Source organism: Magnolia sinica, chromosome 19 (genome assembly GCF_029962835.1).
Source record: "Magnolia sinica isolate HGM2019 chromosome 19, MsV1, whole genome shotgun sequence".
Taxonomy (NCBI): Eukaryota; Viridiplantae; Streptophyta; class Magnoliopsida; order Magnoliales; family Magnoliaceae; genus Magnolia; species Magnolia sinica.
The window spans coordinates 21,269,537-21,291,986 of NC_080591.1; the positions used below are offsets into that span (position 1 = coordinate 21,269,537).

The window sequence follows — 22,450 nt, forward strand, 5'->3', positions numbered from 1 at the left end:
TCGTAATTACCAAAAATAGCAAAATTCTAACTCTAATAAAAATCCTAATTCTAATAAAACTCTTCTAAGGCCTAATTTCTAAAAATAAAAATTGCAAATAAACTTTCTCTAGAAGAGTCCTAGTATAACTAAAATTTATTTCTAAAAGGAAAGAAAATCTAAAACTCTAAAAAATATTAAAAAAATCGGAATTACTAAAAATAGTAAAATTTTCCTAAAAATTCGTTTTTGAGCTGAAAGCGCGCCTTTTCTAACGAAACGGATAGATGCGACCCACAAAGTGGGTCGGTTCACCTCGGATGGCCCATTTCAGTAAAGATTGATAGGTTGTGCGCCCCGTAACGATACCCGGATCAAAAGTTATAGTCAATTCACGGTCCATCTTCTTTTGGCTCAACCATGCTAGGAATGTGTCTGTGACAGGTTCTACATTAGTTTAGGTGATGGAACTGTAATTTTATAAAATCTTAAAATTCATGTTTGGATTATAATGGAAAGAAAATTAGGAGTTGAGACTTTTTAAAAATAAAATAATTAGCTGTTATGAGGAAAGACAATATTTGGACAATGCAATTCAGCTTTTCGGCTAGAAATCAAAATTTTCATTTTAAAAGAAAATAAGTACCCCTGGTCTAACACAGTAAAAGCTTCAAATCACATTGAAAAGACATCCATTAGTCATAGTTTCCATAAAGGGACATGATTACATTGTAAATTTCTGTACCAGGCCCAAGTCGGTTTTCCTGAATCACAATGGAGAAGAATTCTTAATCATCTCTCTTTACCAAGAGATATCATGTCTCGTCTATCTTCCTTGATGGTATGAGAAGTTATAGCGCTCTAGCGGGCTGACATGGATGAGGCAATTCTAACCATCCAATCGATGGGCTACGAACGTAGAAGTAAATAGAACTACCCCCATTTTTGGTCTCTAGGCCCATTTAGCTATAGTGAAAAGTTTCACGGAAAGGCTTCATTTCATTGAAATACAGCTGTTTGTTTGGAAATGTTGAAAAGAAAAGAAAATAAAAGGAAAATGCAATATTATCTAATTATTATTTTCAAGGGCACTATTGTATTGTTTGGATAGAAAAGAAAATTAAATTCTACAAAAAAATCATTGTGCTTTCCTATAAATTTTCAAGCATGAAAAAAACTATCAATAGGAGGAAGGTGAGGCCATCTACATTGGGGAATGGAATTGATGGAAATCCATGTTTTCACATTGGGAAGAAGGAGAGCCCATCCACAGTCACATCTCCTAGTCACATCAAAGCTTGAAGATTAGACCTCTGAAATTGTTTTTATATCTTCTCTCCAAGAGCTCCTAATAGCTATTTGCCTAGTACTATGTGTTAAGCCCCAAATAACAACTATTTGTCCAGTGCTATGTATGTTTTTGTGTAGATTTGATAATCTTTACAATTTATAAATGTCGCTCTACTAATTATATAGTATAAATATGGCAGAATATTATGCTGGTTTGAATGCTATTGCATGATAATCTATTGATATAAAGCTGATTATATATCTAATTGCGCAAAACATGGCGGAATATCTCATTGTGTGAAACATATGGCTTTGGACATGAGATGTTTCCCCAGTGTGCGCACACCCATTGTAAGAGAGAAATAGAGTGTTTCCATGAGGCGATCCTAGCCGTTGATCATGGCAGACGCGATCATACAGGAGAAGCCCACCTTGGTTCGATATCAGACGCATGACTCGAGGTTAGTACAAACTGTATCTTTATTTTACATGTGATGAATGGTTAGTGTTTCAATTTTGATTACCCAAGTATTTAGCCAAGATGGAACAAGTGAATACATGTAAATTTCCAATTGCAAGAAATGGAAATGAAGCCATGAGAGAGAGAGAGAGAGAGAGAGAGGGAGAGAGATTAAATTAATACATTTCATCCAAAACAGAGTAATTTTTTTATTCAAATGAGTGATCCAAGCACAATACATGAGAAACCATGCAAACCGCAAAGGCAGGACTCTTTGTTATTCCCTTACAATTGACTAAAGAGTCTTAAAATGAAATAAAAACAAAAAGACTCCCACCTCACGTACATGAATCTCTGGAACACGTCTCCCTTTCTCAATTCATTCGTGGTTTTCTCATGCTCCATGCCTTCAGCTCTGAAATCCTAACAACCTCAGTTCCTCTGTTGAATGCATACAAATGAGCCTTGCCACCTACAGCCAGTGTAGGGTACACCCTAGCTGTCATGCATGTCTTTCCTCCTCCACCAAAGCTCTCGACGATCGAACGGTCAATCTGGTTCCAAAAAAAAGAAAAAAATTAAAAATTTAAAAAAATAAAAGAAAAATGTCACCCAAGAATCAAGATCGTTTAAACATTAATTCAAATATATGATTTATTTATTTACTTTTATTTTTATTTATTTTTTAAAGCATGCTTTATTTTTTAAAGCATGCGGATTTGTACAAGGCTCATATGATAGGAGGGGTCCACCATGGACTGCTCATTAGATGATCACAACTATTCCAATAAAGGTCCACATTGGAGTGGACATGGTCACAATATCAATCTGATTGGATGATCACAACCATTCAAATAAGGGCTTGCTAAATGGATGGTAACAACCTTAAAAATTTTTTTAAATAAAAAAAGAAAAAAAAAGCCTCTTCTCAATAATAATTATCTCCGGCCGTTTGAACATATCAATCAATCGATCTGAACTGTACATCAGCTCCGTAGTACATTTTGTGGTCTACCTTGAAAAAAATCACACTGATTGAATGATTCAATACATCCTTGATTTTGCCTTATTTTTTCAGCCATCCTATCACCAATTAATGTGTGGATGGTTGGAAAGTTGGTATTGCCTAACAAAAGTGATTTAGAATCATAAACAATCCATCGTGGGTCCTAACAAATAGATCAAACTGTTAATTTGACCCTTTTTTTTTTTTTTTTTTAATGTAAATGATCTCAACCATCCATATTAAAGGCTATTGATCAGATGGTTAAGATTTTCGGATATGCTTAATGTTTGGAAGGGAGCCTGTAGTTCGACCTAATGGACGGCCTAGATCAATGGATTGGACTCTGTGTCCCAATGTGAACCAGAACCACTGGAATATTTACGATAAATATATAATTTTTCTTTCAGTTGAGCCTTGAGTGGTCCGATCACATAGCAGATTGGGTAGGGAGAGGCCCACCATGGATACACACGGTATCCATATCACCCTGATCGGACGAACACAATCCATTCAAATAAGGGCCTGCAAAATCTGATGGTGGGCCATTTTACTATTACAGCTCACTTTCATTGCCTTACTTGTACAGCTTTGATTGCCCAATCAAGGTTATTTTGTGGGTCATCTGCCATCTATGGTGGACCCACCATCCTTGGTCATGTCTCAATAATAATAATAATAAGAAGAAGAAGAAGAAGAAGATACAGTTAAACTTACCAAACTCCTTAAAGATAGCATCCCATCCTCCAAATCCACATCTACAAAGCCTCCATATGTTGTTTTATCAACTTCTTTCCTCGAAGTGGATCTGTTTTTGTTAAATAAGAATCATGTTAGTTAATCTTCTTGGTTTGGCACTCCCGAACCATCGATCTGGGGTCCCCACATTAGACGAATGGTTAGGAATACCAAGGTTTAGAAAACACAATAACACCTTCTATCAAGATCTGTTATAACAGGAATGGCCCACCCACAAGGGGTCCTTTTGTTTTTGTTTTTTTTTTTACCCAGGAATATGAGAAGGCATACCTGCTTTGATCAGAGCACATCAGGACCACAGGCTTATCTTGATCCTTGAAAATCCGGAAGAAGACGGCAGTGTATTCATCTAAGCAATCAGAAGCCAAGACCATTAGCCCAAAGGGTCCAATGGACCCTTTAACATCAGCAGCCTTTTGGCTGCATAGGATTTGAGGGTTGACCCAAGTGGGATCAAAGGGCTCAGCTTTCTCCAGTGTTGGCAAATGAAACGTGACTTCAATATCAGCCTGTGTAAGAAAAAAAAATAGATATGGATGATGATCCCATGTTTATGAATTATTGGATCTAGAACTTTGATACGATGGGACATCCATGAAAATCAATCTTGGGATCTGGGCCATCTAATGGTTGGATAAGGGAATCATGGGCCCACAGACAGGGCCAGATGACCTGATGACTCATATGATTAACTGGATTTGATGATTATCATATCATCATATGTACATAAGCTGGTAGGCCCTCCACATAATAAAGAGTAGTGTGGCCCATATGATCACTAAAGGAAATTGTGGCCCACATGATCACTAAAGGAAATGTTTATATATTATACAAAGGATCACATTGCATAGTAGAAATTGGGTGATGATCATCATATCATCAAATGTACATAATATAGTGGGTCCACCAAATAGTAGATATGAGTGTGGCCCACATGATCATTGGTCATGCTGTACAATAGAAATTGCAAGAAACTGACCTGGGCAGCTGTTATTCCATCAACTTCAAGGACATCATCTTTCTTAAGCACTTGCTCATGGTAACTCACTTGATGGACTCGCAGCGATTCGACTTCTTCAACTGGCCATTGCACAAGCTGTCTGCCCTTCCTGTCAAGCCATATGACTCGAGGAATCGCCTGAATGGAAAAGAGAAAAAACTTATGAGAAAAAATGAATATCCCACTTGAAATAAATGTAACCAAAATTGACAAAAGGATCCATAATGGAATTTATTTTCTGAATGAAGAATGATCAAGTGGGCAATCGACTATGCACCGACATTTGGTGAATAGTCAATCATTAGTGGGCCATCTCATGAATTTTTTTTTTTGACCAGTAAAATAATTGATTTTTTAATTTATTTTTATCGGTTAGCATGTTAATACACACTCCTCTATACCAAGACCTCGGTGTGAGGTTATCTTCACTTAGTCTACGACTTGAGCAATGGATAGGTGTGTTCCTTTTTAATTGACTTTACAATGAGAATCCATGTAAAGTCGAGTCCATCTCTTGATCCTAAGAAATTGATATCATGAACTCAAACTCCAACAAGATGATAGTACACTATTGCAAGTTCCATTTGCGACTATGAAGAATCAAATAATCGACTATACATCAATATTCAATATGTAGTCAATTATATGCAAATTGGTTGTTGGATGACCTGTAAATTAGTGGATCTTGGTTCAAAATTTAGATTCATGAGATGGGTTTAGATCCAAAAGTTCGACATGAATTACTAATGGGTTGGGTTTGAGTCCTCTCAAAATCTATCAAACTTAGTTTTTAAATGAATCTGATTTTAGTTATACTAAAATGGACTTGACCCATAAATGTAACCCATTTGTGTATCCAATCAATTAATTAATTGACTATATACCAATATATGGTGTATAGTTCATCATATGTAGTCTATCTTTTGATCACTAGATACTGATTAATTAAATGATTGGCTTTACACTGAGTAATGATGTATAGCTAATTGTTGTTTAAATGAAACCAAAATCACTTACGTGGACACCAGCCCACCCCTTTGCGACATCATCGGCCACGCTATCAGACTCATTCATCCAACCCAACAAAACCCTCCGGTTCTTCCCTGCATCAAAAAACGTCTTGGATGCATAGTACTTCCCATAATCAAACCTCAGGCCACTATCATCGTCGGCGGATGTGTTATCAGGCACATAACGGTCCTTTTCGTGTATATATCGTCCCACCGTGTAATACTCGTGCTTTTTATCATCCAAACTGGCCTTCAAAACATGCTTAATTCCCTTGCCCATCGTGGACGTATCCAAACCGTCCGTCCCATTCTCAGAGACAGGAAAGAAATCAGGACACTCCCACATGCCAGTCCCACGTGATGAATGGAGGGGATGCTTAGCTTTCACCCAGTGGGAAAAATCTCTACTTCTGTACAAGAGAGCCATTCCTCTTCTCCCCCTCTTGCTGCCAACCAACATTCTCCATTGTCCATCTGGGCCCAGCCAAGCTGTTGTGGGGTCACGGAACGAACTTGCATTGATGCCGTTGGCGGGTGTGGGGGCCATCAGAGGGTTGTAATCGGGCTTGATCCATTCCTTAAGGTGTGGGTCTGATAGATTCTTAGGGAATGCGATGTTTTGGACCTGATGGTTTTGTGGATTAATGCCAGTGTACATGATCACTGGCTTGTTACCGGGGAGGATCGTGGCAGATCCAGACCAGCAGCCGTTGATGTCGAACGGCTTAGATGGGTAGATTGCAGGTTCGAGTGGGGTCCAGTTGATCAAGTCCATTGAGATAGAGTGGGCCCACACTATGTTACCCCACACAGCACCGTAGGGGTTGTATTGGTAGAAGAGGTGGTAGATGCCATTGTAGTACATTGGGCCTATTCAATATACAGAATCTTTCGTATAAGTTTCAAAAAATGGAGGGAAGATGAGGAGTGCAATCATCTTGATCAGAGAGTGGTGAGGTGTGGGGTCCACATAATAAGTGGTTGGGCCCCACATCCAACTGTTCAGGATGATATACACTCTATATATAAGCCAGATCATTTTCCAAATGACAATACAATGAAAGTAAGTGAGAATTCAGGAACTTACCATTTGGATCTATTCATTTTCATCCGCAGCAGTGGGCCAGAATTTGAACGGCATCCATTGAATACAAAGATAAGTTAGAAACCAAGGTATAGAAAAAATAAAAAATAGAAAATAAAAAACAAAAAACATCAATTAATCTTATATTAGAGAAAAAATAATCAATAGCAATTTAGCTTTCATGTGGGGTCCAATTTTAAATGGTTGGGATTGTTCACCCTATCTTGTTTGGGTGATAAGCGTCTTAATCTGTTTCATGCGACTTCTAGCTGGTGGGCCGCTATCAGTGCAAGGGGACTATTAGGTATGTTTCCATTTTTGCTATCCATTTGGGTAACAATTGGCAGATGTACATGTCTAGGATTGTAGAGCAAGGCTATCAATGGGCTGGGTTATCTTTCGGTGGGGTGGACCATGTGATCATCTGGACCACTGAAAGAGGACCTGTGCACTACATTGTTGTGGTCCAGATTAGAGCTGTACACTTGTCGATTCGAGTCGAGCTTGGCACAGCTCAGCTTGGCCAATAGCTAACCCTGGTTCGAGCTTGGCTCGGTCCTCGAGTCTATCTGGACAGCTCGGCTTGGTTCGGTCAATAGCTCGGGCTAGTTCGAGTTGAGTTTGAGCCTGTGTAGCATTTTATCAAACATTTGGAATGCATATTAAATTTTTCATAGAATGCAAAACAATAACAACATTTTATAGGTATTTCATCAAACACTCACTATGCAGCATCAAAATAAAACAAAATTAAACACCCTGTAAGTAGCATCAAAATCAAACACCCAGGAAGCAGCATCAAAATCAAACACCCAGCATATCCATTCTTTCCTCACCAACACTTCGTTGAGTCATTTCATCAAACACTCGGTGAGCAACATCCATATCAAAATAACTGAGTCACCGATATGATTCGAGTTGAGGTTCGTTCCGAGTTGAGTCGTGTCGAGCTTAGGCAAGCTCGAATTCAGCTCGAAATATTTTCGAGCTCCAAAAATCATCTCAACTCGATTCGAATTCAAGTTCGAGCCAAGGCAAGTCAAGCTTTTTCGAATTGAGCGAGCTGACCAAGCTAACTCGACTCATGTACAGCTCCAATCCAGACTACTTGGGAGGGTTGGATCCGAAGCCCAAACCAAGAACAACCCAACCTCAAGAGGAGTCGTGCCCAAGTGCAGTGTGATTAAATGGTATGAAATTGCATTAGATGGAATTAACATCATTATTGCACAATGATTGTATATTTGGAAATAGCATGATATTTTGGTCATCTAATCTCCTAGGTTTGGGATCAAATTATTTTTATGAGGAAGCATTGTATTAAGAAAAACTTGCTTATGGTGGACCATGAAATTGTAATTAATGGATCATATTCATAATTGATGTTGATCACTTATACACATATAACTCAAATGTCACATGTAAACGGTGCATATGGATCAACATGGGCCTCATAGATATAGTGGATTTCAAATTTCACAAGACCTTCATAGACCAAATGTAATTTGGTCCCATGTAATTTCAGTTCTTCTAGTCGTCTTTAAACACCGAATGAAATTAACCTGAGACCAAATGCAATTCCATCCCAACTAATCCCACCTAAGCCCATGTAAAGCATGTTTGCAGTTTCCGACATTTTTAGTAATTATCCGCCAAGTATGTTTCGTCCCTCTCACATCTACTATCTATTGTGTGGGGCCAACCTTTAATGTGGGCTGTTCATTGTGTGGGCCTCACCTTTGATGTATGCTATCCATCATACAAGGCCCACCTTAGATTTGGGCCATTCATCATTAGGAGCGACCTTTAATGTCCACTATTTATTATTTAGGGCTTGTGGGGCCCACCATCAATGCTATTATCAATCATGTAGCCCCCCTTCAATATCCAATGCCCATATGGCCCACATTTGATGTAGATTGTTGATCATCTGGGCCCCACCTGTGATGTGAGTTATCCATCATAAGAGGCCCTCCTTGGATTCAAGCCTCTCATCATTAGGGCCTACCTTTGATGTGGTCCGTCCATCATGTAGGGGCCACCTTGAGGTGGATCATCCATCATGTGAGGCCCACCATTATTAATTGCCTATCATGTGGAGCCCACCTTTGATATGGATTGTCCATCATGTGGTGCTCACCTTGGATGTAGGCTATTCATCATTAGGGCAACCTTTGATGTGGATTGTCCATCATATAGGCTACCTCAATATGGGTCATCCATCATGTGGGGCTTAGCTTAAATGTGCATTGCCTATCATGTAGAGCTAGGGCTGTACACGAGTCAAGCTAGCATGAAAAGCTCGCTCGACTCTGCTCGATTAAGCTCGGATTGACTTGGCTTGAAAGGCCAACTTAAGGTGAGTCAAGTTTATTTACTAAAGCTCGTGTTGAGATCAAGCCAAGTTCGACCATGATGTATTTCAACTTGACTCGAAGCTCGAGCTCGACTCGGCTCGAGTAATATATTTTAATAATATATATTATATATTTATATATATATATATATATATATATATATATATATATATATATATATATATATATATATATATAAAAGTTTCTTTTAAAAAAGTTAAAAGTTTTTATTAAAAAATCTTACCCATCCCTATTCCTTCTTCTTTTTTTTCCTTTATCCTATTGAGATAAACTCAACTCGATTCGAACTACTAGCTTGACTCGAAAACTTTGGCAAACAAGCCAAGCTTCAATGTTGAGCTTGAGCTCGAGCTCGAACTCGAGTATAGCATGGACAAGTTAGGCCGAGCTTGGCACACCTCGACTCGACTCGGCTCGATGTACAACCCTATGTAGAGCCCACCTTTGATGTGAACCGTCCATCATGTAGGCCCACCTTTGAAGTGGGTTGTTCATCATACTAGCCCATTTTAGATGTGAGCTACTTATCATTATGGGCTGAACTTTGATGTGGACCATCCATTATGCGGTCCACACATTAATACCTGGTCATCCATAATGTGAGGCCCTACATTTGATGTGCGCCATCCATCGTGTTAGCCTCACCTTCAATGTGATAGTCCATGGCATGGACAGTGAGAGAGAAGTAGAAAAAGTAACATGTAAAAAGCTTTTTTTTTTTAAAAAAAAAAACCAAATATTTAGTAAGATAAGTAAGCCTTAGCACATATATTACCTTTACAAAAATACATATCAAACCATCTTAAGCTAAAAAAAAAAAAAACTAAATCACTTAAGTTAAAAACTAAATGACTTGATGGTATCCAATTAGGATTGTCCATCTTGAATTGCCTGTGCCCTGTAGAAGCTGTGTAGGGTCTACACCCCTAAATTCTATGGTCCAGGCAGCGAGCAAGTTCCTCTTTCACACGCGCAATTGAATGGGACCACATTCTCTGGAATTTGGTGACCATTCACTTTTCATTCCCCTCATCAGATGTGGGGCCCACCATTACCTAGCTAAGATAACCATTCATGTGGCCACAACGGAGGCGTACAAAAGTTCCTAGATCCCGGTTGACCATTCAATGATTCTTATGATGTAGGGCCCACCATCTTGATTTTGCAGTTTTTTTTAAAAAAAGAAAATCTGGGACGAGATCTTTAGACGGTAACCGTTGACGAAAATGCAGATCATTAAAGTATGCACTCGCAGCACGCAAGATTTTTATAGAAAGTGGACCAAAGTCACATGTATTGAAAGAAATCCTAACCGTCCGATCTGTCTATGTGACCCGCACTTTCTACTTTCAAAAACGGGGAGCGGATTAAGTGAGACCCCCCGAGTTACCCAAGACGGTACGACCCTTAGCGTGGGGCCCACGTTGATGCATGTATTCTGTATCCACACCGTACATCCGTTTTTCTAGATCATTTTATGTTATTATCCTAAAAATGAAGTAGATCCAATTATCAGGTGGACCATACCATAGGAAAAAGTAGTGATTGAACTCTCTACCGTTGAAAACTTCTTAGGGAGTACCTTAATGTTTCCGTAGTGTTTATTTTTGTTGATAAGGTTAAATAAGCCCAAATATGAGCTTGATCCAAAACTTTTGTGGACCATTAATGGTCAATCGGCATTGATTCCTATGGTATGGTCCACCTGATAACTGGATCGGCTTCATTTTTTTTATTTTTTATTTTTGGATAAAGCCCTAAAATGATATGGGAAGAACGGATGGACGGCGTGGATACAGAATACATACATCAAGGTAGGTTCCACGGTAAGGGCCACACCATCCTGGGTGAGTCCCGGGTCTCACCTAATCGGCTCCCTCAAAAAAGAATCAGGCTATGGATTGGACGGTCAGCAGCATCTTTTCATTGCAATTTTCACTAGTTGCATTGAATGAACGGTTGTTAATGCGTAGGCAAGAGATCTAAACACCACAGTTCCCACGGCTACAAATGGACCGTGCTCGGCCTGAAAAATCAATATTTTGGGTAGGCAGGCCCGATGGTCCTACATCCGTGAGTGTAGCACAGGTGTGTGAGATCTGAGCCCTTGATAGGCAGGCCCTACCATTCGGGCTGAGATCATTGAAACCGACTCCCTAATCAGCCCGAATCTTAATATGGTCGGATGATCAGAACCGTTCAGGTTTTGTTTTCTAATTCAGATGAGATATATGAAAAATTCATTCTCAGATAAAGAGATTCTAGCCGTTGATATGAGTAACTGAATGTAGACCCTTCACGCGAAAATTTTAAGGGCTCACATTTAACCAAATAAATCAGTGGCAAAGATCATTTTCCAAAGATGGCAATCGGATTGCAGACAATCCAGAATAGAGCCCAGAAGATGGATGGTTCCAATCAAACATCCGATCTTTGCATATGTCGTGCACCAAAGTCACGCACGTTGTATTCGGACGGTTGACGAGAATCCAAACACACATTTCGGAATTATTTGATACTCGGGCTACATGTCACGATTGATACGGAGGCATCCAGAAACTATACATGTGTCATAAAATAACTCAAATTAAAACAGACTAAACTGTGTAACTCACTTTCAATGAATGGATGCTTGTTTGTTGAAATATGACCATCAGCTACTTTTCTTTTTAACCATCCAATAATTGACCATCAATCCGAGTATCATATCCTTAAATGGCAGCGAAACTTTGGTAATGATAAATCTAAAATGAAACCCATAATTTAGACGGTTCGATTTGATTTAAAAATAATTAAGTATGCAATGTCTACGTTACTGTATATCGTCTATCATACTCTACCGGAGTATAAATATCTATCTCAATTTTATATTATTATTATTATTTTTTTTTTTAAGAATTTGGAAACACAGGCGTGGAAATCAAAGAGACGTCAAGCAGCGCACGTTATCGACACTAACGCTGATAAAGTGCGCTGCAGGGACCATTGGATTCTCTTTCCAGTGGCCCAATTCGCCGACCGAAAGCAAGATCGGGTGGTCAAACGTACTACATGGAAAACGTGGATTCTGACAAAACCCTTTACCAGAAGAGTCGGTGAGGGTCTGGCCGTAGGGCCTATCTCGTTGTTCATCCACGCCGTTCATCCGTTTTTCCAGCCTGTTTTCAGGCATGGTATAAAAAATGAGACAGATCTAAATGTCAGGTGGACCGCACCACAGGAAAACAATGGTGATTAGACATCCACCATTATAAACTTCCAAAGGCCCATTGTAATGTTTATTTTCCATACGAACTGTTGATAAGGTCAAATGGTTATGGATGAAGGGAAAATACTGATCCAAAACTTTTGTAGCCCCCATGAAGTTTTTAATGGTGAGAATATAATCCCTACTGTGTGGTCCACCTGAGATTTGGATTTGTCTCATTTTATGGATCATGCTATAACATACGCTAGTGAAACGGATAGACGGCGTGGATGTACAACATATATATTGAGGTGGGTCCCAGGGTCGATCCTCATCTACTAAGCTCTAACCCCGGCCTCACCCAACCCGCACCAGATCAGTAAAAGAGATTCTCGGATTGGAGATGATACGGTACGCAAGGCGAATCGTGATACGTTAAAGCCATCTCTCTACAGTACACGTGTCAAGGTGATGTGAGAATCGGGTCCGCTCACATGCAGGATCTTAGTATGGATGGTTGATATTATAAAAATCACACCTATTACACAATACTGTCCATCCAATAAATGACCATTAAAATAACGGTTAGAAACAAAACATCAACGGTCAAATATGTAGTGGATTAAAATTAATAGATAAGATTTCTCATATTTTTGATATTTGAGCCATTGGCCATGTGCCAGCGTGAGGGTGGACTCGATGGATACATAAACCTGCCACGTGTACTTTCGCAGGAAGTTCCTGCCACGGAAAGCTAAGCGGGCCCTCCGTGATTTTCCTTATAAATTCACCCCATCCATCCGTTTTTCAGATCATCCAGGTCATATTTTTACATTAAAATACTTTAGCAAAACATTTTACTAAAGTTGCATTTAAAGAACAAAATTATAAAAATACCGTCATTTAATTTATTTTTTTAAAAAAAATAGAGAAAATGATATATGTAGGGCCACGTAAGTATATGTATAACATCCAAGCCATCCAACACATGCACCCCCATATACTGATGGCATGAATAATAAAATCAAGTGGATTAAAATATCATACAAGTTGCACTTGAATTTGGATGTTTTGAATGAAGAATATTATTTTTTATGAATTAGCCCACCTTATAAATATTTTATAAATGTATCCATAATATTTTTATTTGCCTAATAATCACATTGATTTTCATTTATTGGATGAGTTAGATGTTAGTCTACACCTAGGGTTGTACACGAACCGGGCTAGCCCGGTTAACTCGCTTAACTCGGCCCGACCCGGAACTAAGTTCAAGCGGGATACGCTATTTTCTTCATTTTGAAATTGAGTTCGGGCCGAGTTCAAACAGGTCCCAGTTCAGCCCGATTCGGTCTGAAACCCGACTTGACTTAGCCCGACTCGGCCATATATATATATATATATATATATATCCTAAATCCTTATCCTAATCATTTAAAACAGAAAAGTGAGAACGTCGTCTGTCTCTTTATAGATGGAATAGGTCCGAAATTGGCTCGAACTCGTCCGATTGCTGACCGGGTCGAATTTAGGTGGGACATATTAGCCCAGTGATCTGACTGGGTGTGGCTGGTGACCGGGCCAGGCCGGGCCAAGTTGAGCCCAGTTCAACTCGGATCGACTCGTGTATACCCCTATCTACACCACAACTCTGACTTGTAGACTTTGTTTACAATTTATTTATCATTATTATTTTTTTAAGGGCAATAATGCAAAATTTCTTTAAAAAAGCATCATCTGAAAATATTAGTTCATTGAGGCATTATTTGGTAAAGTCAATAGCCGTAATGGGGTGGCTGCCATCGGTCCTATCAAAACACTACAATCAACGTTTCTTATTAGGCATCAACACGCAACACTTGATGCGCATGGATTTTAAGATTAGGTATTAAGGTAGAAGACTTCGCTTGGCTGTATATGATTTTCTATTCTCACTACAGAGTACAGTACCATGTACCCTCATCTTCACTACAAAGTACAGTATATGTGGGGGGGGGGGGGGGGGGGTGAGAAATGGTACTATGAGGTTGACCTCATGGGAACTTCTTATGAGGTGGAGCTGTGTGGGCCCCACCGTGATATTTGTAGAACATCGACACCGTGCATTTGATGGGTTCCCTTTAGGTTATGGGATATCCCAAAAATCAGCAATATACAGAAGTCAGGTGGGCCATACCATCTAAAACCATGTAAGACATGCGTGGGGCCCTTTTGAGTATTGGATGTGGTTGAAACTTGGTCTGACCCTTCATCCAAGTGGGACACATACAATGGATGGGCTGGATTTATGAAAAACATCTCAGTGGGCCCAATAAATGATTATGAATGTTTTAATAAGAAGGTGACCCTTGTGGACTGTTGTATGTGGTGCGGCCCACCCAAGTCATGGATTGACTTGATTGTTAAACCCGTGGCCCACCATAGAATGGTGCATCTGGCTGATGGGGTAGATGTTCGACATACATCACAGTGGGGTCCACACAGCTCAACCTCAAGGAAAGTGTGTGCGTCTCTCTCTCTCTCTCTCTCTCTCTCTCTCTCTCTCTCTCTCTCTCTCTCTCTCTCTCTCTCTCTCTCTATATATATATATATATATATATATCCCTTTTACGGCACGTAACCGCAAAACTACAGCTAATCTAATATAAATATTGTATATGAAAATTAAAGTTGTGTTTGACCCATAGCTATTACACAAGTGGAGAAAAACAATGTGATTTCTAGGATTTCTACTCTTCATAGGATCTTAAAATAATCCCTTCCCATGCATCTAAAAGTAGTGTATGATATTACTTATTTAAATTGCCCACTTGGGTTTTACCGTACACACTCATGCATGTGTCAATACATTAATATAAATTCAATAATATTTTATAAATGTTAAAGTTGTGTTTGTCTCATTTCTATCCCACAAGTAGAAAAAAATAATTTGTGATTTCTAGGATTCCTATTCTTCATAGGATTCTAAATAACAGCTTCTCATGCGTTTAAATGTATGGGATCATATCCTTCGGCTTGGGGAAACTACATAAGGGGTCTTTTTTGGCTTGTTACGGTATATAAGATCCCCAAAAAATACATAAGGGCCCTTTTATTTTTTGTTGTCCATTCTTTTTTTTTTTTTTTTTTTTTTTTTAAATTATAAAAAAGCTAAAAATAAAATAAAAATTTCCCATACTTGCCACTTTCCTATATAAATTGCCCCCTTGGTTTTTACCACACCCTGTCCGGAGACAACCATGTGCTGGAAAACTAAAACCAACACAACCCAAATATATATTAGAAATATTAAGGTTTTGTTAGGCTCATTGCTATTTCAAAAGTGGGGAAGAAATATTTGTGATATTGAGATTACTAACCTCAATAGGATTTTGAAAAATCCTGAAAACAGGCTCTTCTATGTGTCTATCCAAGAGAGAGAATTATGTAAATTGTTCCCAATTTAATTTCCGGGAAATGGTTCTGGGAAGTTGAACTCAGGGGAGTTTTCACAAGGTTGAGCTCTGTGGGCCTCACTCTAATGTGTATTAGACATCCACACTATCATTCAGATGCACCTTTCCATGGTAGGCCATAGGCCTAAAAATCAGGCTAATCCATGATTTGGGAGGGCCACACTACACACAACAGTTGACAGTGGATGGTCACCATTGAAACTTTCTTAATAGTTTATAAGGCCCACATAGATGTACTTCAGACATCTAACCAGTCCATTATGTGTCCCACCAAAATTCCTAGACATTTCAAAACTCAGGTGGGCCCCACCAAGTGCTTTGAGATGTTTTAGGCATATTTAACATGGTTTTAGATTGTGTGGCCAATCTGATCAGTTTCAGATATGGTTGATTTTTTGGACATCCCATAACCTAGATGGAACCCAACAAATTCATGGTGGGGCATCCACACTCGGACATGTGCCAAAAAAAAAAAAACTAGAACCAATCTAATCCAAAGATATATCAGAAATATCAAGGTTGTGTTGTCAAATGAACAAAATAGTTTCTGATTTTTAGGATTTCTACCTATAGTAAGATTTCCAAAAACCACATAAAGGGGATCTTCGTGTTGTCCATCCATCAAAAAAAAAAAAAAAACTATGTAAATTTCTTCCTAAAGACTGTAATGGGCCATCCAAACAGGGCAAACATTAATGTTGCGTTTGGGTCACTGCTATTTTAGAAGTGGAGAAAAATAGTTTGTGATTTTTGGAATATCTACTCTTTGTAGGACTTTAAAGAACCACGTAAAAGAGGATCTTTTGAGCCAAACGGAAGATAAATAAAGGGAAAAGGGGTGTTTGGGAAACATACCATTGATCCAATTCTTTGGTGGTTGGAAGTGGTAACCAGTTCTTAACTCTGTACTGGCTATACTGACTTTGGAAACCTCCACAGATTGGAGATTTCTGTACACCTGATGAGAACCTTCAACCCCATTCCTGCATATACACAAACAAATGGAGAAGACCCAAACAGAGAATACTAGCCTTGGGATTTCCATGAGAGAGAGAGAGAGAGAGAGAGAGAGAGAGAGAGAGAGAGAGAGAGATGTAGAAATAGATGTTTGAATGTCTCCTTAAATATATGAAAGAAGGGAAAGGATAATGGACCATCTTATAGGGAACAGTATAAATTATACCGGAAACATATATAAATTCATGGGGAATGGACCACTTGGGTTTTTAAATATTTTGGTTTTTAGGTGGTTCTTTCATTCTAACGAGGAAAGTCAGAGGAATGGAATGGATGGAATATAGACACCACGGTGGGCCCTACATGAAACTAACGGTGAGGATTTTAGAATAGTGTGCATTTTCGGTGGTTCTTTCAAAGAACTTCGTTGATTTGCAAACTCATGGGAGAGTGTTTTTTTCTGCCGTGGTGAATTGGTGTACCTAGGTCCACATCCTTGCATCTCTTTCATACAACATGCTATGATAGTGTTGGATTATTATTATTTTATTTAAATTTTTGGCTGTTTTGTATTGTCCAAAGAGCTTTTTTTTTTTTTCAATTAGTTTATGATGCATACTCAAAGATTATATTTTGTTGAAGTTTAAACGTAACTAACATACATGTTTGGATGGGTGGTATCCATAAGAAAATGTTTTATGTATATGTGACATTTTCTTCTTATCAAGAAAATAAAGTAATATGTGGGAAATGAATTTTCCTTTTAAGATTTTCTTATGACAGGAAGATTTTCCTATCCTCTACAAAAAACCTACAAACCTTGGTTTTTTATGCTTTCGCTGTAACATTCAGTACAATAGTTACTTCTCAATATATTTATAGTATTTCTACTAGAGGAAGGCAATTTTGTGATTTTATATCTTCTTTAAATGAAAAAGAAACAAAGACATAGTAAATAGAATAAGAAGTGGAGAAATATCTAAAGGAACTAGTCATAAGATTATAAGAAGATGATTTTGATGTTTTGCAGTAGTGAAGTCGAGAGCTCATGAATACCCCAGACTTCCGGTAATGGCAAGAGACATATTGTCAATTCTAATTTTGACTATGACATCATAATCAACTTTTAGCACAGAGAGCAGGGTTGTGAGCAAATGTTGAAGCTCACTCACCTGGAAAATAGTTAAAGCACTGATATATATACAAGATTGGTTGCATCCAGTTTGGGCGGTAACGTTTTGATGTTGAGGATGAGGACAAGAATGTAAGTTAAGGCGGGAATGCATCTAAAATCGCACGAAAGAATATATACTTTTAAAGTTTTGTTTAAGAATTTATATTTTGTAATATATTTTCACTTTTTGAACTTGATGTTGTGTTATCTAGATAGTATATGTGAGATTTTTTATTTTTATTTTTGTCTTGATGTTGTAGCATATGTGACATTTTAGACTTAATGTTATTGACTTTTAATTTGTATTTTGTAGCAAAAAATATAATAAATTGAGGTGGGAGCAGCTCGGCTCGACTCGACTTGAGGTAAGTTACCTCAACTCGATCCACTAGCTCGCTACGAAAGGTGACGCAGGGATGAACGTGATGGGGATAATTACTCCGAATCCACGGAGCTTCTCTGGACTCCTCACAGAGACTTCTCGAATCCACGAGGAAAGAAAGCAGAAAATAGAAATAAATTTTAATAAATTCGAAATTGATTAATTGATGAATAAAAACGAGTTCACAACCCTTTAAATAGGGGTACCAAGCAATGGGAAAGAAATCAGAATCAAACTACAACTCAAACTCTTAGAATCCGCGACTTACTATAAATAGTAAACTTACTATTTATAGACGGTCGTGATGTCTACTAGTGCGCAAGGTTTTCGGCCAAAAATAGTAAGTGTCCTATTTGGCCTCACCAAACCGTTCTCCTAATTATTCTAAGCTCTTTTCATGTTGGGCGCAACTCCTAAAGCCCGACGGATGAAGAGTTATAATCAAACTAAAACTTACTATTTATAGTAAAAGCGAAATTAAAACGGGGAAACGACCATCGATCCAGGGGTTTTTCGCAATTCCGGGCTGCGCAACCCGGCATAGCGGGTTGGTTGGCTTCAGTAGCTCGTTCTACCCCAAAATCATATATTTTACGTCAGATAACTCATTCCGGATTGCAAGATACGCCCGATTTAAGGTTCGATGGTCCGGATCACTTCTGTCGTCGACCGGGCCTTTTCTGATCCATCTTGGCCATGTAACTGTCCGCGACCTGCTCTACATCAAAAGGTTTGGCAAACAAGTCAAGCTCCAATGTTAAGATCGAGGGCGAGCTCAAAGAGAGCACGAACAAGTCAAGTCAAGCTTTGCCCCACCTCGACTCGATTTGGCTTGATGTACAACCCTATTTACCCTGCATTACTTGCCGAGGATGTAATGCTTACTTAAATCCACCTTACATGCCTTAACTCCCTTTAACAATTTCTGTTTAAGGGCTGTTTGATTTTTAAACTTCCTAGTAAATATGTGTAAAAAAAAGTAATTATTACTAAGTTCTCCTGTTTGAATTCAGCAAAGGAAATACCTATCCAAAATCGATCCAAAACTCATTTTTTTGCTGATTTAAACTTATGCAACCCATCGTGATGTATGTTACTTATCCACACCATCCATCCTTTGTAACAACACATTTTAGGGTATAAGTCCAAAAATGAGGAGAATCCCAAGTTTGAGTGGGCCACACCTTAAGAAACAATGATTGTAAAGACATGAACCGTTGAAAGCTATTTTCTCCTTAGGGCCCACATTGATGTTTATTTGTCATCCAACCTATTCATAGAGTCCAATGGTCATAGGTAAAAGGAAAACAAAAATATCAGTTTGATCCAAAACTTCTAGGGCCTTTAAAAGCTTTTAATGGTAGGAGCTCAATTCCTATTATTTCCTATGGTGTGGTCCACTTGAGCCTTAGATCTGCCTCATTTTTTGTCTCATGCCCTAAAATGAGCTGACTAAAGGGACGAACAATGTGGATAATAAACTTATATCATGGCCGGCCCCACAAAAGCAACGTGTACTTGTCTCGGGTAACGTGAGGTGCTATAAATGAAGGCGGCTGTTAACGTCACCTCGAAAATGCAGCGGTAAATACAAAGGTAAATAATTATTACTCATTTGTCGTGAATTACCGCTGTTATTGGAAAATCAAACAGTTCCTTATAGAGTTCCATCATGCCCCTCATGCTCATATTCCTTGACCACACATGACATATATTTGTATCATTTGTGCCGGATTCTGCATGTGGGTGGTAGCGGCCTTACCTATAAATGTTCTCCCAACCAACTTGCACATATTTCCAACCTTATGTCCCTTCATTAACACTATAACACCTCTTGTGACCTTGATTACATAGCCAAATGCAGTAAAACTCCTAAGGATATTAAGTTTTTCTTTAACTTTAGGACATGTATAACATCACCTAGAGTCTGGATGACTCCATCAAACATTCTTACCTTAATGGTCCTTATTCTGATGACCTTGTATACTGCATCATTCCCCATCAGAATACTTCCACTATCATATTATTTATAGTAATTGAACCATGTCCTATTCGAGAACATGTGATACAAACATCTTGAATTTAGTATCCAAGTGTCTGAGAGATAACTCGTACCTGAAAAGACCGAGAGGAGGTCTCCTTCTACGTTCACTTCTGCTACACTCACTGATTCACCTATATTCCCCTTTACTTTATTTTTCAAGTCATCCTTCTATTTTTAACAGTCTCTCTTGAAGTGCCCTTTTATGCCACAATAGAAGCATCTATCCTTTGTCTTTGATTTCTATTTAGATTTTTTTTTTTCCGTTTGATTGAGATTACTTCACGGATCGTCCTCATTCCTGACCCTCCTTTGTGACTAGCCTTTCTGCTTGAGAGTCATCATTACTCGACTTCTTCTTCATTTTATTGGAAACAAGCGCGGCAGTGATATCTTCAAGTTTCATTGTATTCTCCCTATACAGTAGAGTAGTGACAAGATGGTCGTATGATGAGGGAAGCGATGCTAGAAGTAGCTCCTTTTTGTATTTTTCCTTGAACATCCCCCTGAGCCTTACTAACTCGCTACATAACTTTGTAAACAAGTTCATGTACTCCAAGAGATCCGATCATTTCTTTAATTTCAGTCCAAAAAGTCGTTTCTTCACAAACAACTTATTCGTAGGGACTTCGACATATATATATATATATATATATATATATATATATATTATATGTCTTCTAACTTCTTCTATATTCAAGGGATATTCCTCATTCAGAAAATTGTACATAACCTCATTCGACAAATATAGATGGATGATATTTATAACTTTCTTGCTAAGAATGCTCCAGTCATCATTTGATATCTTTTCATGTTTTCTTTTCAACAACGCCTTGCTCAACCCTTGCGATACTAGAATGTTCTCGACCTTCCATTGCTTCAAAATAAAATTGTTCTTTCCATCGAATTTATGCATATCGAATATCAATCCAGACATCTTTGTTGAATCCCCAAATGTCCTTAGACTACTTGACACTCCGATACCACTTTGTTGGAGTAAACCGGATCCTTATTGCAACATAACGATGTAAACCTGAGCCACAATAAATCCTGATGAAGTGCTAGCTAGGTATTATAAATTATGATCTAACACCACTATTAATCTGTACGCTTTATGAAAGCATGATAAATGATAGAATAATATAATAAACCAGATAACCAAACTAAAAGCAAACAAGCACAAACGCACAATATTGTAACGTGAAAAACCCTTGCAGGGGAAAACCACAATACAAAGATATAGAGATCTCAAATATAATCAAAAACTTATAGTACACCACTCACTTTTTTCAATTACAAGATTGTCCGATCTCCCACTGTGATGTGTAATCCTCGAAAAATGCTTCCCAAGCCCTTGCAAACATTGGAAACACTCTTACCTTGCAAACCCTTGCCATTAGAGAGAAAACGTTCGTAATGTATAAGCCTTAATTCAGATTTAAGCTTAAATACCCTTTATGTAAAAATGTACAAACCATCAGTCACACCTCCCGTCGACCAAGCTTTCAACCTAGACTCTCGATCCACTGAAGCAATCCTTGGTCAACTGGGAACATCACATCAAGTTCAGTCGACTCAAATTAAGATCTATCGACCAGAAATGCCCCTACTGCAGAAAAATATAGAATGCCAGGCATCCTGCATAACAATATTGATAAAGCACACAACTTATAGAATCATGCATGTCCACAAATCATTTCCATAGAACCACATAATTATGGTGCAAATTCCTATACCAGACTCAAGCAGGTTTTCTCGAGATCACAATGAAGATGAGCTTTCAATGATTGGAGGTGCACCCAATATTCCATATTACTAGATGGTTGTGATCATTCGATGACAGGTTTTTTAGACATTATGCAATCTATGATACAACTTCCTATCCAAGGTTTCGTTGATAAAGGTGGCCCGCATAGTCACCATTAGGAATTCAAACAGTAATTCTGTGAGAGGAATTCTTAAGGTATCATCTCTCCTTATCAAGAGATATCATGTCTAATCTATCTTCCTCCGATGATATGAGAAGTTGGAGTGCTCTAGTTGGCCGACATGGATGAATCAATTCTAACCATCCAATCCACGGGCTACAATTGGATAAGTAAACAGAACAAGCCTTAAAAAAAAATAAAAAATAAAAAAAATAAAAAATAAAAAAAAAGAAAAAAAAAGAAAAAAGAAAAAAAAGAAAATTGTCTGAAGGCCCATTTAGTTACGTTTAGTTAGAGTGAAAAGTTTCTTGGAAAGCTTCATTTCTCTAAAAGAGAGTTTGTTTGGAAAAGTAGAGAAGGAAA

General features: G+C 38.3%; 1 protein-coding gene across 1 annotated transcript; it reads right to left on the bottom strand.

The window, feature by feature from the left end:
- Window positions 1-1,913: 1,913 nt before the first annotated feature.
- On the bottom strand, window positions 1,914-6,704 carry LOC131234823 (beta-fructofuranosidase, insoluble isoenzyme 1-like). The gene is made up of 6 exons (XM_058231804.1): window positions 6,589-6,704; window positions 5,509-6,371; window positions 4,471-4,629; window positions 3,762-4,000; window positions 3,450-3,540; window positions 1,914-2,283 (listed from the first exon to the last, which is right to left on the bottom strand). The coding sequence occupies exons 2-6, from the start codon at window positions 6,364-6,366 to the stop codon at window positions 2,104-2,106; spliced, it is 1,527 nt and encodes a 508-aa protein (XP_058087787.1). The 5' UTR covers window positions 6,367-6,371; window positions 6,589-6,704; the 3' UTR covers window positions 1,914-2,103.
- Window positions 6,705-22,450: the final 15,746 nt, after the last annotated feature.